The following is an 18,464-nucleotide window of genomic DNA, read 5'->3' on the forward strand; positions in this document are numbered from 1 at the left end:
GTCAGAATTAAGAGCAACAGATAAAGGTCACAGAGACAGATTTTGTCATGATGTGAAGGAAAATTTCCTAAGAATTATAACTGTTCAAAAAGTAAAATCAGATTCCTTCTCTCCTCTTCCTGAAGTCTTAAAGCAAAAGTTGATTTTTGTCAGGAATAGAAGGGATTCTTACTCAAATATGGGTTAATGCAGACAACCTCTGAGGTCCATTCTGAAATTATGTGATTGGATAATACTGGGATCCTATGTTAACTAATAAATAAAATCCATTTATAATTAGTAGCATCCCATAATAGCTAGACAAGATGCTTAGACTTTGCTTGGGCTTTGGACTCAGTTCATGTCCAAACTCTTAAGTACTCACCTGATCTTGCTTCCACATTGAGATTCCCGAGGCATCATTTGGCCATTATTTGACTCTCAGATCTGGCTGTCTTCAATCTGCTTCATTCCACCAGCTCAAATCTCAGTTAAGAAACAAGTAGTTTAAAGAAGTCCCTGGTGATATTATTTTCTTTCTTTTATGAATTACTTTTTCATATAGAACATTAAACTTCACCTTAGCACTAATTATTTAACACTAATTCCAATTTTTTTATGTTTTGGGAAATAGCAGTTTCTTGGTTTAAAAAGAATTTAACAAACAACAAAAAAGACACTTCCATATACAAATTAGAAGAGAAAGAGGATTAAATGTATATATTAAATATAGTTTGCTTTTTGTTCCTTTGGCAACACATTCTCTAGGTTCTCCCTCTCCCACAAATCCTTCCCCGAAAATAAAATGGAAAAACCCAAACCATGTAACAAGTAAATATAGCAAGTAAAATGAACCCGCATGTTTGCCACGTCCCAAAATGTGTCTCATTTTGTACCTTGGTTGCATCACTTCTCTGTCAGGAGGTGAGTAACATGCTTCAGCATCTGGAGTCATGGCTGGTCATTGCAATGATCAAAGTTCTTAAGTCTTTTAAAGTTATTTTGCTTAACAAATTGTTGTTGCCTTACAAATTCTTCTCCTGGTTCTGCCCCTTTTGCTCTGTGTCACTTTGTGTAAGTCTTTCCATCTGAAACTATTCTTTCTGTTATTTCTTTCAGCCCAATAGCATCCCATTATACTCATTTAATGCCAATGTTACTTCTCATGCTTGACTACAAAGAAGAAAAAATTGTGTACTTATTCTGTTGACAACCATGATTCCCCAGAAAAGATCTTTGATAAACCCTGGTTTTTTTGACACTTTCATACCTGATATGGGAAGAAGAAGAAGAAGAAGAAGAAGAAGAAGAAGAAGAAGAAGAAAAGAAGAACAAACAAAACATTTTGTTTCTTTGCTTAAAAAAAGTTGCTACCTAACCAAACCACAAGGAAATTCAATCCACTAACTTCTGGGACTAAATGTAATCAGATTTAAGTCATGCAGAAGTGAACACAGCAGCCCACTTTAAGATCTTGTTCCCTAAAAATCAATTGTGAGCTGTTGAAACACAGGACCCTCTACTAATAATTTCCTTTAAAGCATCCAGGTCCCTCAACCTTTCCAGGGATTTTTCCTTGCCCTCTCATTGCAAGTAAAAATAGATTTTACTAGACACAAAAGTACATTAAAATAAAAGTTCATGAATCATGTTGAGACCTACTTTTCACATCTTGTCACAACTACCAAAAGCAAAAAATTAATTTAGTGATGAGTATAGCCAAGTCAAATCTCATTTGACAAGTGAACAATTGGCAAGACTTTTCACATCTGCTCTTCGTTCATTTATTCATTTAAAAGTGATGAAAGATCAAAGCTGATGGCATCTATACAATTCTCCACAAGCTTACTATTTATGCCTTCCCTAATTGAATATCATCTATCCTTGCCATGCTTAAGGCCAGACCTGTGTCACCACCAGTAGGAATTTCTCATGCTCCCAAGGCCTCTGCTCATTGCTCAGCCCACAGTAATCAATGAATGCTTACTGAACAAAGGTGATTTGCACTGTACAGTCCATACTCAATCACCTTCACATGAGTTGTTTTGTCCTGAACTGTGATTTCACACAGCTGGAATGCTCTTCATGAAGAAACTCCTAAATTCTGTATCATATCACCTTAGAAAAGTTAAATGACCTATCCAGACTCACACAGCTTAGTATGTATCAGAGACAGGACCTCAAGCCAGGTCTTCCTAAGTCAGAGTCCAGCTCTCTATAACACTGTGCCCCTCCCAATATGACTTTATAATTTGTTTAGTGTGACTCATAACAGGAAATAAAGACTTGGAATTTAGAGCTGGAAAAGATCTTGAAGGCAATTTTGTCCATCACCACCATATGACAAATGAAGGCCTAGAAAGGTTAAAAAGAACACTCTAAGGGTCACACTTTTATTCATTTAACAAGTATTAATTAACCACCTACTATGTGCTAGCAGACCTAGAGGCATCACGTACCTACTACGTTCTAGAAGGTAGCGTTACAAAGACAGAAAAGAAATAGTCCTTGTCCTCAGGTGCATACATTCTAAGGGAGAGAAATAACATGAATATAGATAAGTAGATGCAAAATGTAGGCAAAATAAATACAAAATAACTTTTGGGGAAAGGGCATTAGCAGCGGAGGGACTCAGGATAGATCTCAAGTATGTAATAGCATGGGGACCTAGCCTTGTAGGAAGCTAAGGATGCTAAAAGGTGAAGGTGAATAAGAAGGGCATTCCAGGCATGTGAGAGCCACTGTACTGTCATGCAGATGAAAGATGAAAATATTAAATGCATGGAATAGTTAAGTGGGTCAGTTTGGCTGGAACACAGAGAGTCTATGAGAGGGGGAGAACAGCTATGTACATGGGTAGTTACACAACTTTATACTCACATCTATCATCCATATTAAAAGCAGACATCTTTGGCCTCTATTCATCAGCATCAGGGACTCCTCTGATGCTTGCAATCTGATTGGCCCACTTTCTTAGGAGAAACAGTTTATAGCACAACAAGAACTCTGTGTGATTTTTATAACCAATGTGCTCATACTGGGCTCTGGGGAAATCTGCTCCATCAGTGTCTAGGATCCATCTTCACTGGTCTTTTGAGGTAGGAGGGAGGTGTGTCCTGTCAATTTGCTCTTGGGAGGTTGGAATCCCTCAGCTAGAGGACCTTCTCTGCCATGTCTATCTATGCATAGTGATAAGACACACAATTAGTCTTAGGTTGATAGAAATGGCAGCATTGGCCCTTAAAACAAACTAACTAACCTTTTGTTTCTAAGCAATTTGCTACTTTTGTTGTTTAGTTGATTAGTCATTTCTGACTCTTCATGACCTCATTTGGAGTTTTTTTTTGCAGCTACCTGGTCAAATTTAATGTATACTTTAAAAAAAACTGTAAGAGAGAGAATGACCCATGTGTACATTCTAAATTTGTTGAGGTGCTTTTTATAGTTTGCATTTGGAAATCAACATCTTATTGTGCTGATGGGCAGCATGGGAGATGCATTAGATGTGCAGGTATGCAAATATATAGCAGATGGGCTATGGAATTTATAATGTAAGATCACTAACCTTCTAGCTACAGACCATGATTACAGGGGGGAGGAGAAGAAGACATTTTTTCCCTTTGGTTTTGGTGAGAGAAATAGGTGCAGTAACCTTGCAAGGGGCAAGAAGACTCCTAGTGTCTCCCCTCTAAATTATCTCCAACTTACCCTGCATATATGTTTTATATATAATTGTATGCATGATGGCTCTTCCATTAGACTGTGAATTTTGTGTGTGTGCATGTAGGATAGATTTGTTGTTTTTTCTTTAATTATATAATTGTAGTCAGTTTTTCTTTCTTTTTTCTTTCTCTGTTTTTCCTCTTTCTACATTACTTCATGTGTCTTCCCAGCCAGTCATCCTGACCTATGTCTTGCCACTAGACTCTAATGATTCTGGAGGAGAGAGTGGGGCTGATGGCTTTGCACAGCTCTACCTCACTTAAATACAATTCACTTACATCACCCTCATGACGTCATTGGGCTTCTTGGAGAATGAAGGGCAAACAACAACAACCTATTTTCCCATCACACCTTTTTACAAAAGGTAACAGTATGGAAGGGCAGCTAGGTGGTGGAGTGGATAGGGTGCTGGGCCTAGAGTCAGAAAGACTCATCTTCCTGAGTTCAAATCTAGCCTCAGACACTTACTAACTGTGTGAACCTGGCCACTTTGCTTCCATTTCCTCATCTGTAAAATGAGCTGGAGAAGGAAAAGATAAACTACTCCAGTATCTTTGCTAAAAAACAACAACAACAACAAAACCCAAATGGAATCACAAAGAGTCGAACATGACTGAAAAATGACTGAACAACAACATTACGGAATCACTTGGGGAGTGGTGAAGGGAGACTAGGAAATGCTATAATGATATTTTCCTGGATTTGGGGGTATATGAAAGGCAGACTGGCTTAAATAACCAACAATGATAATTAGTAAATAAGCTAACCAGTAGAAATCTCTGATACTACAACAGGGAGCCTGAAACATCTTTGTGCAATCTTTACTGCATCTAAGACCATGTCAGATTTCCCCTAGCGTGACACTGTAGTTTATGAAGCATCCTTAAAGGATGGGACCAAGCTGCACTGCAGTGCTGGGTTCACCATCTTTCCCAGCAACAGAAATAAATCCAGATACCTGTGTAACATGTACAAAACCAGCCTGATGTAATGCTGTTGTTCTCCTTTTTGCTCATAGCACAGTATTCTTTGAGCAACCTGAAATGTTTAAGCTGCCAAAAAAAAAAGTTCCTCATTCCAGCCATTCCATTATCCAAATCTAGGGATTTCTTTGTCTCTTCTTCCCCTTCCCATACCTTCACCCTCTTCTTTCTTTACTCTCTTAGGGCTTAAGGTAGAGGTCTGCCTTTGTTGATAGAGCAGATATCTGACCTCAAGAGGGCAGCAAATTACACCTGCGAACAGGGGCTAGGTAATTTGAAAGTCTTGGTGTGTAGGGAGGAGTTTAATAACAGACTTAGTTAAGCTCCTGGCAGTCCAAGTATGCCATGGTATACCCTTTGAGAACCACCGGCATAGTTTAAAGGGCCCTGGACCTTAAGTCACAAGAGATTTGGGTTTGAATGTTACTTTTTTTATTTACTATTTAAAGAAGGTATTTTGCTCTGGGCCTGAATCAGGATAGTCCTCTGGTAGTTTATGTTCAATGTTGAAAATAAATGAGACATTTGTAGGTCATTCATCAGTTAAGAAAAGGGGATTAATTCAACCATAGTTGAAGGATATTCAAGATGGATATGCATTGAAGACACAGCAAGATGACTCAGCTGAATGATGCTTTCCTGCCTCTGATTTGCTCACGCTGGTGTGCCAGCCAAGCAACAGAGAGTACCAATACAAACTTCTCTTGGCTGTTTTGCTCTCAGACAACCAGGCAATAAGGTTAACATGCCAAGTCAGTGGTCCCTGGAGAAAATCTAAGCCTCCAGGGTGGTTTCAGTACTTTCAAAGGAAAAACTAGCCTAATTTACATGAGCATGGAGGTTTAGAATATTGCTTCCACCACACATGGACCAGTCAATTAACTTCTCTGAGCTTTAGTTTTCTCATCTGTAAAACTGGTATAATATTTGTATTAAACCTCTTAGGGTTGTTATAAGGGTCCAATGAGATAATGTAAGTAAAGTGCTTTGCAAGTCTTATATAGATGAGCCACATAAAATGCAAATTCTGTGTAAATGACAGATTAGTACTGCCTCCTCAACTACAAGAAGATGTTTCAGGGAGTCCTTAAAAGTTAGAGTCCCTAGGGAAATTCTTTAGGGATACTGATTTTTTTTTTAATTTTTAGGCAATTGGGGTTAAGTGACTTGCCTAGGGTCACACAGCTAGTAAGTGTCAAGTGTTTGGTCTGAGGCCGGATTTGAACTCAGGTGTTCCTGACTTCAGGGCCCGGTGCTCTATCCACTGTGCCACCTACCTGCCCAGGATTCTGATTCTTGTTTCTCTATAGTATTCCCATTTAACTTAAACGGCACTTTAAATGAGTTACCTTTCTCCTTTCAGCTCTCAAGTCATTAAGGCTCCCTTCTGGCTGCTTTGCTCCCACCTATATCTTCTAAGTTCCCCATTCTGTTTTTCTAAGGTATATTGTAATGGTCCAAAGGACCCAGTTAGCACAGGCCATGCAAATTTATGAAATTTGCAATAAACCAACTATCTACCTTTCACCATTTTATATTGTCCTTGGGCCTTACCCCTCCTTGTATCTTTGGATCGTTTCTTCTTAAGCCCGAGCCTTCATTGCAATTGGCCAAGTCTTAATGCGTGTCTGCAATGGCTTTTGCTGCATCTCATATGTTTCATTAGGCCATTTGTAAAGAGAGGCAGCATGATTCAAGGAAAAATGTGAAGGACACAGGAGTCAGAGATTCAAGTTTGAATCCTGGCTCTGCTACTAATTACCTGTATGGCCTTGGGCAAATCACTTTACTACTCTGTCTCATTTTCTTCATTTGAAAATATTGGTGGGAGATCCTCTTAAATAGCTTCTATGGTCCCTTCCAAATCTAAACTTGTGATTCTATGATTTGTACTGACTGAAGCTCCTTGAGTACATGTAAAAAGCTCCAAACCACTTTGTAGAAGGAAAAGACACTCAAGGCCACAGGTGGTCTTCCCTGGAAAGCCAGACCAATGCCCCATTCCCTGCAACTGATTCTAAGGGTTGAAGTAAATAGGGAGGGTTATGAGTCAAGTCAAGAAGCATTTATTAAATGCCTACTGTGTGCTAAACGATGAGGGGGGAAAAGAAAAGCAAAAATAAAATAAAGGTCCCCGTCTTCTAGGAGCTCATAATCTAAAGGGCGAGACTACATGAAAACAACTACATACAAACATGCTATACACATACACTGGAGATATGCCCCCGAGGGGAGGCACTAGCACTAAGGGAGACTAGGAAAGCCTTCTGGCACCTAGAGTTCGCAGCTGCGCCGCACCGGCGCATGCTCATTCTTATCGTGAACCAGCAGAAGCACGCTCCGAGGAAACCTACACGAGACCCACGTGGGTCGCACTTTTTCCCGCGGCACTATCCCTTTAAAACTGGAGGAAAAAAAGCAAAAAAAATCCTCTTTTCTTTCCAGCACTTTCAACAACACTATTTTTTAAACAAATCAAGCGTTAAAATTTTTTCCGGGAATATTTAATAAATAAATACAGATAAAACGTCTCTAAACAACATTGTGTTTTTATATAATTTATTTTCTTGTTCCTCCCCCTCACTGTAGCGGTTCTCTTCCCTCAACATGCGTGTGGAAAGTGCGGACAGCTGTGACCCGGTAAGGAAGGGGAGAGGACAGGAGGGCGACTACGTCTGCGTAGTAGGTGTCTCCCCGGAGGAGCCAGAGCGTCTTTCGGCAGCTGCCAGTGCTTGTGGGTTCCGGACTCCGCGTGCTTGCAGCACCCGGGGAAGCGGCGGCGGGTGTGCTTGGAGAGCCCGGTGGCTGGAGAGACTTCGATTGCACTGCAGGGCGTCCACAGCTGCGGCGTGCATTGCCTGGAGCGGGGATGGCTGACGACCTGGGAGACGAGTGGTGGAAATCGGATGGGGCAGGAGCCGGCGGCAGCAGCAGCGCAGGTACCACCCGCTTCGAGAGCCTCTCTCCCCGGCCTCGCTTCTGTCCCTTTTGTTGGGTTCTTCTCTTCGCCCTTGCTTGGAGAAGGCAGACAACACGTACGCGTACCATCTGGCTCTTTTTCGTAAGCTCCTTGAGGGCAGGGACTGTCTTTTGCCGCTTTTTGTTATCTCCAGCGCTCCTGGCACGTAGTAGGCGTTTGTATTGATTAGATTGATCATTTTTCCGGTGTGAAGGTACATTTCTGACAGGTACCCCTTTCCCAATGTTGACGTCTAGTTAAAGGAAGAAGGTATGCGTGTTGGTTGGACTTTCCCCTTCCCCACTCCCTCAGGTGCTGCTGGTGTTTACAGATGTCCTTTATCCCAGTGATGCTCCTGGAGCTTGGAGGGAATGTTGATGTTTGCAGATTTCTTACCCCGATAACGGTCCTGGAGCTGGAGGTGGTGCTGTTGTTTGCAGACGTCCTTTATCCCAATGGTACTTGAGGAGCTCGGAAGCTAACATTTAGTCTATCACTGGACCAAGTATATGTATATACACACACACACACACAAAGCAAGCTATACACAGGATTAATAGGAAATAATTAACAGAGGGAAGACATTGGAGTTAAGAGGGGTTGGGGAAGGCTTCTTGAGGAAGATGGGATTTTAGTTGGGACTGAAAGGAAGCCAAGGTGGTCAGTAGTCAGAGTGGAGGAAAAGCATGCCATTCATGGGACACAGCCAGAGAAAAAAGATCTGGAGCCAAGAGATAAGTAGTCTTGTTCATGGAACAGCCAGGAGGCCTGTGTCACTGGGATGTAAGAATACTGGAAAGATAGGAGGGGGCTTGGGTACAAAGGGCTTTGAATGTCAAACAAAGCATTATGTATTTGGTCCTGGAGACAGTAGGAAGCCACTGGAGTTTATTGAGTAGGGGGGGTAACATAGTCCTTTGTTTTAGGAAAATCACTTTGGTGGCTGAATGGAGAATGGATTGGAGTGAGGAGAGAGTTAAGGCAAGCAGACCCACCAGCAGGCTATTGCAATAATCCAGGCTTGAGGTGATGAGGGTCTGTGTTAGACTGGTGGCAGTATCAGAGGAGAGAAGAGAGCATATTTGAGAGATGTTGCAAAGGTGAAATCCACAGGCCTTGGCCACAGATTGGATCTGGGGGGTGAGAGATAGTGAGCAGTCCAGGATAACTCCTAGGTTTTGAGTCTGAGGAACTGGGAGGGTGGTGTTGCCTTCTGCAATAATAGGGAAGGTGAGGAGTTGGGGTGGGTGGATAGGATTTAGGGAGAAAGATAATAAGTTCTGTTTTGGATGTGTTAAGTTTAAGATGTCTATTAGACATATAATTTGAAATGTCTGAAAGGCAGTTGGAGATGGGAGATTGAAGGTCAGCAGAGAAGTTGGGGTGGGATAGGTAGATTTTGAGAGTCATCAGGAGACAGTGATTAAAATTGTGGGAGCTGATGAGATCACCAAGTGAAGTAGTATATAGAGAGAAAAGAATAGGGCCCAGGACAGAATGCTGAGGGACACCTGTAGTTAGAGGGCATGTTATGGGTGAAGTTCAGTAAAGAAGACTGAGAAGGAGAGGTCAGATAGGTAGAAGAAGAACCAGGAGATGGCGACTAAATCCTAGAGAAAAGAGAGTATCAGGGAGGAGAGTGTGATCAGCAGTGTCAACAGCTGCAGAATGGTCAAGTAGAAAGAAGACTGAGAAAAGGCCATTGGATTTGGTCACTGAGTTCCCTTTCCGTCCTGGATCAACATGTGGTCCTATAACATGCCATGAGTTACTACAATTATGATGAATTGTAAAGCTATGAAATAATTTGTAGATAGAGACCCAAGTATTTGGTTAGAACTGGGTTTTGAACAGAGAGCTTTTTGATTTCAAAGGCCAAGTCAGCAAGCGTCTACTAAGAGCTGTCCCTGGGCCTTGTGGGTTCTTGGATGCAGCCTTTTGACTGAATCCAAGTTTTACAGAACAAATCCTTTTATTAAGGGGATTTGTTCTGTGAAGTTTGGATTCAGTCAAAGGGCTGCACTTGAGGACCTAAAGGGCCACATGTGGCCCTGAGACCACAGGTTCCCCACTCCTATGCTAGGCACTGTGCTAAGCACTGGTGATACAAATAGAAGCCAAAAGAAACCGACCCTGCCCTCAAGAAATTTACACTCTAATGAGAGAAGAAAACACATTAAAGGTACCTGCAGGAGGAAGAGTTCCAGGCATGGGGGCCAGCCAGTGAAACTACAGAATCTGGAGATGCATTGTCATGGTCTGCAAGAGGACTATTGTCATTGGATGGCAGAGTATAAGGAGAAGAGAATAAGGTATAAAAATACTGGACAGATGAAAGGGGCCAGATTATGAAGGGCTTGAAAAATAATACAGAAAATCTTATGTTTTATGTTGGATGCAATAATAAATACATTAAATCAAGTTATTCCTATTTTTAAAATTGGCCCTTATTAGCAGTGATTTATATATGCTTCCCAAATCTTAGGCAGTGTTTTTAAGTAGAATCCCTTAAGTTACAGAAATTCTGTGGTTTGGCCATGGAAATGGCCAAAATTGGATCTTACCAGCAGTGATTTATATATGTTCCCCAAACTGTAGGCAGCGTTTTTCAGTAGAACACCTTAAGTTGCAGAAATTCTGTGGTTTGGCCATGCAAATGATTTGGCAGCTTTGCCTTTCTTTTTGTGTAGTGCCAGCTGAAGTCCTTGTTGCAAAATAAAACACCTAGTAAAGTTCTCCCTTAACTGTATTTGGATTTAATGTTTAAAGTGGTCCTTTGATAGGAAAACTGTTTTTTGCTGCCGAAGGATTTGGGGCTTCTGCTCTGTAAATGAAAATTAATTTCTGTAGTTGAAAGATATTGTTATCTGGGATCAACATATATCTCCTTACATGACACTGTTGAAAGATGCCTCATGTCTTTTTTCTAATTTCTTCCTAATATCAGGAAACACTCAGGACACCAGCTGTCTTCTTCAAATTATATTTCTTCAATTATCCCCAGTCCCTCAGGAGGTGCATTAAATGTGGACTACCTTGGCTCATTTTCCTTAAACCTGAACAACTTCAGTTTCAAATGAGAGTTCAGTATTTTTCAGTCTTGTTCTGGAATTTGGCTCTGTAACATACTGTTTTTATATTCTTTGAAATGTGGTATGAAAATTTAAAATGCAGGTTCAGATTTAAAATGTTACAGTAGACTTTGATATTCCATAGCGGAACTACAGCAGATTTCATTTTCAAAAACATTCACTGCCTGTCTGATCCTGTGGTAGATGCGGCTAAATAAATTTCACAATATTCTGTGCCCTGGTGGAATTTGCTTTCTTAGATATAGATATATATTTGGCTACATATATATTATGGCTATATTCAACAAATTTACTGAAACCAATAAAGATGTATACTTTTAATGACAGAAGTTTAAAGAAAAGAGAAAAGGCAAAGCATGTTATTAGTTTTTAAAATTTTATTATTAAAATTCCTCTACACTGGATTTTGAAAATGATGAGCTGAAATTAGAAGGAAGTTAAACAGGACAGAAATAGAGGGGTTTTTTTGTTTGTTTTAGACTTAGATAGTAGGTAAATGAGAATGTAAGAGCAATGAAGGGGAAAGAGGGAGGAGAGAAGATAATTTTGACAATTGATAGGACCCTGATTTCCATCAGTGACTCAGGTGGAAGAGACAGAGAGACATGAAAAGAAAAGAAGGTTGGGTCATTATTTTCTCCGTATTTGTAGATTTCATGGTAAAAAGTTTTTTAGGTAGGACCACAAATAAAAGGTACATAATGAACCTATAATGAAATTAATTCTTTAAAGCATTTTTTAAAAAGCTCAAATTTAGATATATCCTCAGTTGCCTTTGCTGAAAGTCTTGATAAAATGCCTCTTAGTAACCTTTAAAACCTATACTTTTCTAGATTAAAAACAAGTAAACAATCCATTACATCAGTGTGGCTAAATGAGCTTTTGAAACCCCTGCAAATCTTTTGAATACTTTATTAAATGTACTGATTCCCCGATCCCCCACAGAATTTAAACCAACTACACCTGCAACACTAGACTACAACTGCCTAATGTTTTGCCAGCTTTTTTATCATTAACCATGTTATTAAACTGCTAATGAATAATGTCTTTTTAAAAGGCTTTATAAACCCTCCTCAGCTTGTTTGTCCAGGCTACCATTGATTCAGAGTATTTTTGAATAGGACAGAATACTTTGTAAGGATAATAGGAAGTTGAAAGAATTCAGTAATTATGTTGTTTTAAACTTAAGTCTAACTTGCCTCTGATAACCAAGCTTTTCATCATTGGTCATTTCAATTACATTGATAATATTCCTATTAAAAGACAAACCCTAGGCTGATTTTTTGGAAATTATAATGTCATAATACAAATTGCATATTACTGTTTATGAAGCACTTCACATGCTGTATGAAATTTGACCCTCACAGCAGTCCACTGAGTTAGGTCCTGTAAGCCTTAGTCCCATTTTATAGATGAGGAAGCCGAGGCTCTGAAGTGAAGTGAATGAAGTTAAACAGCTGGAACTTGAACTCAGATTTCATTCATGACTTTCCATTACATGAGGACTGTTTCCCACATAATCGTGACCCCATAAATTTAAGAATGACTGCAGTCAAGTGTAGAAAGACTAGGTTTTTTTGTGTGTGGTGGTGTTTTTTTTTTAATATTAGATTTATGTTAATTCACTCTAATCTACTGTTGCTTCCTGGTTTGTTTTTTAATTAAGCAGCTAAGTGTAGGTAGTTCAGCAGAATTTATTCCTTTGTTTTAGTTTCCTACAGTGAAATCTGATTTTTGTAGAAGCACAAGATTGGTTGCACTGAATGAAGAAGGTTGCTTTGTATTTCATTTGTATGGGTAAAATGGATCAAGTCCTATTTCAATGAACTGCAGAGTGCTTTATTATTAAAGATGTCCCAAAAGTCTTAGTGCAGTTTTAAACTTATAATTGGACTAAGACTTTTGGGACATCTTGGTTTTTTTTTTTAAATTTTAATTCGTTTAATTTTAATTTTGTAGCATTGCCTGAAATAAGCAAGCTTTTCTTTGCAGTTTAGAAACAATTTTCTATTACTGAAGTTAACTGCAGGGCATTTATCATAATAGGATTTGGCTGTCATTTACAGTTGGAGGTGGATTTGTGCTTCCTACTGCTTTCACTGTTTACTCACACAAAAAGTTGGTGTTTTTCTACTTAATTTTACTTATTTTTACATCAGCTAGTTCATTCTTGGTATCCTGCCGTTTACTTTGTTAGCTTGATGTAATTTTTTTCTTTGTAAGCCTAACTGTCCAGGAGAAAAATAAAGAAAAATCCAATTTCATTGGTTTGGTGACTCCCACTGTAGGAACTTCCTCCACCAACCCAGATGTAGCACATCTCTGACTTAAAAGATGAGTCCTCAGGAATTTCCTGAGGCACAGAGGGTAAATATCTTAGTGAAACACAGCCAGTAAGCATCAAGACATTTGAACTCTGGACTTCCTGAAGGCCCAGGACTCTATTTAGCTATTTGTATTCCCTCTATAAACCTAATGATGTATGTGTATTGGGGGTTAGAGGGGGAGGCTGATGGGCTAGGGAATCCCAAATCTCAAATACAAAATATTCACTTATGTAATATTTTATTAAAGTTACAGCAGATGTATTCTTCAGTTATAAACTTTCTCATTGATTTTTTTCTATTAGTTTTTCTTACTCTCTTTTTCAGATTTTCCGTACTGCATCTGTACTTTTATCTCTCTCTGTTGTTTTTTATATAGATAGATAGATAGATAGATAGAGATACATATATCTCTATCTATCTATCTATATGTAGATATCTATATCTACATATAGATATAGATATCTATATCTATATATCTATATCTATCTCCCCCTAGGGTGACATTTTTCATCAGTGGTACTCTCTGGGTTGTATATTGCTCAACAAAATGGATTTTCTGAGCCTTTATTATGCACACAATGCCTTTGCTTCTTAGCACACTTTTCATTAAATATTGTTATGTTTTGACTAAATGACCAATCCCTCACTATCCACTGAACCATCTATCAGTTGGTTAATGGTAAACTTGTTTTGAAGATTGATGGCTTGTGACTCCCTACTGGATTACCACTCCTGTATTTCGTGTGGTAGTGGGACTTAATATATTGTCCTTAAGTTGTTTTCAATCGTGTCTGACTTTTTGTGATCCCATTTGGGGTTTTCTTGACAAAGATACTAGAGTGGTTTGCCATTTCCTTCTCCAGTTCATTTTATAGATGAGGAAACTGAGGCAAACAGGACTAAGTGACTTACCCAGAGTCACACAGCTAGTAAGTATTTGAGGCCAGATTTGAACTCATGAAGATAAGTCTTCCCGACTCCAAGCCCGATACTCTATTCACTGTGCCACCTAGCTGCCCTGCTATTTAATATATCTGTTTCATTTCCCTATTCTCTTATCACTTTATTGTCACTTAACCAGAGTTTTTCTTTTCTCTCCCTTTTCTAGACTTTTAAATCACCTGAGACCAAACCATCATCTTTCTCTCTGCCAAAAGACTGCCGACTTTGCTACTTATTCTCTCTCTCTTTTACCTTCTTAAGTATTCTGCATAGAACAGCAGGGCCAAAGTGGTAACTGGATCACAGAATTCACAGGATTTAGAGATGGAAAGGATCTTAGAGATTATCTTAGAGATTGTTTAATCTAACCCCTTCATTTTACAGATGATACACCTGAGGCCTCTTGCTCAAGGTCTCACAGGTGAGAGCCAGGATTGAAACTGTGGTCCTCTGACTCTAAACCCAGTGCTTTTTCACCACGGTAGTGCTGCTTATGCACATGATTGGTGAGAGACAGTAAGCTCTTCCAGCAAACACTGAGTAAATCCACTGAAAAAAATGAGTCTGAGACTGTTATCATCATTCCTGTCTCCAGTACATGATACACTCACAGAGTTGGAAGGGAGGCCAACTTGTACCTTACCACAGACCTCTCCACAACATCCACAATAAGCTGTCATCTGTTTTACTTGAAGATCTCAAGTGAGGAGGAACCCTTTACCTCCTGCTGTATACCTAGATTCGAATTAATTCGAACAATGAGTCCCTTGAAGTGGTCACATGTATTTGAATCTGTGCTATTTGAAGTTATCAATAGATAAAATATGGTCATTGGTTCCAGCTCAATGGAAATATGTGAATGTGAATTAAAATTATGTGACCACTTGAGCAGCTTCATTATTTGAACAAATAGAACCCATTTGTAGATAGCTCTCTCTGATTGTTAGGAAGTTTTACCTTACATTGAGTTGAAATCTGCCTCTCTGTGACTTCTGCTCTTGTACCTAGATCTTCTCTGTGGCCAAGAAGAACGAGTCTAATCCCTGTTTAACAGCTTTTCGAAATATTTGAAGGTGGTTAATCTTCCCTTTCCCCCCAGATCTTTTCTCTAGGCTAAACACCCCTACATCCTTCAACTGGGGTCCTTAAATGTATGTGAGGTCTTCACATTCAAATACAGGCTCCTTAAGGTCAGGGACTTTTTTTTCCCTTTGTTTTCCTACTGCTCAGCAAAATACCTAGCACACAGTAAGTGGGTAACAAATATTTATTGATACACTGATTGTTATTTAGAGGAAAATAATTAACCTTTTCCTTTCTTATGGGATTACTATAGAAACTTCTTAGAACAGATTGGGAACTCTAATGTTTTTCCTTGGCAAAGTTACTGCTCAGTAAAGGTCTATGGAAAGAGACAGTATTTCTAGATAAATTTGTAGTGAAACTTACGGCATGTAACTTGGAGGAACTGTAAAACTATCCAGCAAATGGAGAAGTTAGCTTTAGCAAGGACTGAAGTGATAGGGTTCTTGTGGGCTATCAGAACTTATACTTTATTCTGAAAATCTGATTTTACTTTTTTCTATTCTGGACTAGGAGAGTACAACCTAAGGATTTTCCCTGGGCTGCATTGGAAATGAAGAGACTAAGGAGTTGGATGGTTCTTCTGTCTTATTTCCCCCCACATATGTTTAAGTAAATGTTTAAGTACTTTTTTTATATATATAACTTAAACATTCTTAGTACTAGATACCATGTGGTGAAGTCCTGATAAACTGTAGTTTCAGACTGAACTTCCCCTTCTTTCACCAAATAGAGTGATTTCTCAGTTTCCTGCTCCACTGTGCACCAAGATGGCAGCCCTTGGCCTGCTTGTCCTTCTGGAGTGGTTACTGGAGCTTTCCAGGTCTTTTGGGCTGGTGAATAAGACTTGTCATGATGGCCACAGCAGTATGGTTTACCTTCTCCCTCCTACTTGAAGATAAGTGTTTGATTTGATGGTCCTTGTGATGTGCAGCTTTCCATAATCAGAATGATGAACTGGTTTTTTGATGTGCCCTGGGAGAGGCTTAGCAGGAAGTTTAGTGATTACCATAGATTTTAGTTTAGGAGTCCGTGTTGGAGTTGTACGCTGGAACACGTCCTTGATCTTGAAGTAAACAGAAGAAAAAGCAATTAATAGTTTAATTGGTAGAGAGACACATAAAGTGATTCTAGAAGTGTTTAGATCAGTCAGATTGTCAGCCAGAGGGTGGCTTCCTCCCTTCTTTCAGGGCAAGGGGGCCTACCAGATTAGCATGGGCTGTTGGGAACAGATTGAAGAGTGGAAACTTTGACCGGTATTTGAGAAAGAGAAGGCCCAAGTTGGTTCAGTTCACTTTTTAAAAATAGGCAATTAGGTGGTATATTGGATAGAGTACTGAACCTGGACTCCATGAGAGGTGAGTTCAAATCTAGCTTCATAAACTTACTAGCTGTGTGACCTTGGGTGAATAACTGAATCTCTGTATGGCTCTGTTTGCTTATCTGTAAAATTGGGATAATAACATCTACTTCCCAGAGTAGTTGTAAGGATAAAATGAGCTGTTTGTAAAGTACTTGGAAAAATTTAAAATCCTGCATAAATGCTAGTTATTGGCTTTCTCTCAACAAACACATAAACAATAACCCTTGGCTGTTAATATCTCCTAGAACAATAATTTATAAAGCAGATCTCATATTTTCCTTAGGTGTGGGAGGCAATAGCCTCCCCCCCCCATTTAATAACCTTGTAGATTTAATAAATAATACATTAAAAAGTGCTTTCCAATGAGCAGATGTATTTGGGTCTAATTTTTTTTTCCCCAGGCCTATGGCCAATGTGATAGAAGGAGTAGGGAGTTTCAAGGACTGAGCTCCAGCCTAAACTAACCTCAGCTGGTCTCTCTCCGTTTGACTTTCCTGTGATTTTACTCTTATTGATTCCTTATCTCATTCTTCTTGGTCACTGCTAATCCTTCTTTTGTCTCAAGCCTCAAACCCACTTTTGCCCTCTCTCATTATAATAATATCTCCTCCTTTAAGGAGATCCTGGGACTCTAATCTGTGCTCAAAACACACGCAAACTCTCAGCTGCTCTCCTAACTCCTTTTCCCTCTCACTGTCAGACTACCTGAGACAGTAGCTAACCATCAGTGCCTTCACCTTGTTACCCCCATTCATTCATTCCTTTCATCTTGCAACCTAGCTTCAGATCTGCTTTTCTGAAATTTTTTGGTCCCCACCTGGCTCTGTCCTCCTTTGGACCCCTCCATCATACCTCCAGCAACCTCATCATCCTACCAGATCCAGTCAGCCTTGGTCAGTACATGCTTCTCCTGGAACCCCTGTAATTGGAGAACAGAACTGAGTTCTCCCAAAACTTCCATTTAAGGGGGGCCTCCAGGCCAGCCAGCTCTTCATTTCCCACCCAGCTGTGCTACTTTGGACTTTTCCATTATATAGATGAGCTCTGGTACCTTCCCTCTCTTCCCCATCCCCCTTTCTGCTTTTGTGTGTCATCTTCACCCATTAGATTATAAGCTCCTTGAGGGCAGGGACTGACTTTTTGTTTTCATATTTGTATCCCTAGCACTCAGCAAGCACAGTAGGAGCTTAATGAATGATTATTGACTGACTAAAATTACTTTTATTTTAAAAAAAAATTTCAGTTCTGAATTATCTCCCTTTCCTTTCCATCTTCTTTCTCCCTACCCACTGAGAAGGCTAGAAAAACAAAACCTATTACAAATATAGTCATACAAAACAAATTCCTTTATCAGCCATGTCCAAAAAAAGGTAAGAAAAAGAAAGAAAGAGAAGAAAATCTGCTTCGGTTTGCAATCTGAGTCCATCACCTTTCAACAGTAACTTTTTTCCCAGCCCTCATCTTCCTGGAGTTCTGCGTAGCATTTGTCAGTTGACTACCTTCTCCTTAATATATTTTCTTTCCTTAGTTTAATTGACATCAGACTCCATGCTACCCTTACATCTGCTAATCCTTCCATCCCTTTCCTCCTGACTTCTTAAGATGGATGTTCTTCAAGCTTTTATCTTCAGTTTTTTTCTCTTTACGGTCACCTACGACATACTTAATCATTTCCATGCTTTTGTCTATAAACTCTGGATAACCTCTAACTCTGCATCCCCGTTTCTGACCCTCCATCTTGAACTCCAGACCTGCATTTCCAATTTCTACTCTGTGCACAATTGACTGTCACAGGGAGCTTGCAGGTTTTGATCTAATGGGCCTGAAGGGAGCCTAGTGTGACACCAGCTCACGCAACAAGAGCTATAGAAGGCTGGAGAATTAGCCAAGGAGCAGCATTTGCAGCCTAGAGGCAGCAAATGATAGAATTCAAACGAATAGTAGCTGTGCCCGGAGTCAAGAAATCCTGAGTTTAAATAGACCCCAGATGCTTGACCCTGGGCAGGTTACTTA

General features: G+C 39.7%; 2 protein-coding genes across 3 annotated transcripts in view; one reads left to right on the forward strand and one right to left on the reverse strand.

Annotated features, from left to right (window-relative positions):
* Positions 1–7,326: 7,326 nt before the first annotated feature.
* Positions 7,327–18,464, forward strand: part of CMSS1 (cms1 ribosomal small subunit homolog) — a 414,201-nt gene continuing 403,063 nt past the window's right edge. The window contains exon 1 of one of the 2 annotated variants that reach the window (XM_078146652.1): positions 7,327–7,624. In XM_078146652.1, coding sequence (XP_078002778.1) covers positions 7,555–7,624 — 70 coding nt within the window. In that variant the 5' untranslated portion in view covers positions 7,327–7,554. The remainder of the gene's footprint in view (positions 7,625–18,464) is intronic. The other variant, XM_078146653.1, reaches the window with a different exon arrangement.
* The window catches only part of FILIP1L (filamin A interacting protein 1 like), a 342,434-nt gene continuing 339,227 nt past the window's right edge, over positions 15,258–18,464 (reverse strand). The window contains exon 7 of the mRNA XM_078146651.1: positions 15,258–16,154. Within this exon, the coding sequence (XP_078002777.1) occupies positions 15,963–16,154 (192 nt within the window). The 3' untranslated portion in view covers positions 15,258–15,962. The remainder of the gene's footprint in view (positions 16,155–18,464) is intronic.

The sequence above is a fragment of the Phascolarctos cinereus genome, unplaced genomic scaffold (assembly GCF_003287225.1).
Source record: "Phascolarctos cinereus isolate Bilbo 61053 unplaced genomic scaffold, phaCin_HiC Scaffold_726;HRSCAF=1367, whole genome shotgun sequence".
In the NCBI taxonomy this organism is placed as follows: domain Eukaryota; kingdom Metazoa; phylum Chordata; class Mammalia; order Diprotodontia; family Phascolarctidae; genus Phascolarctos; species Phascolarctos cinereus.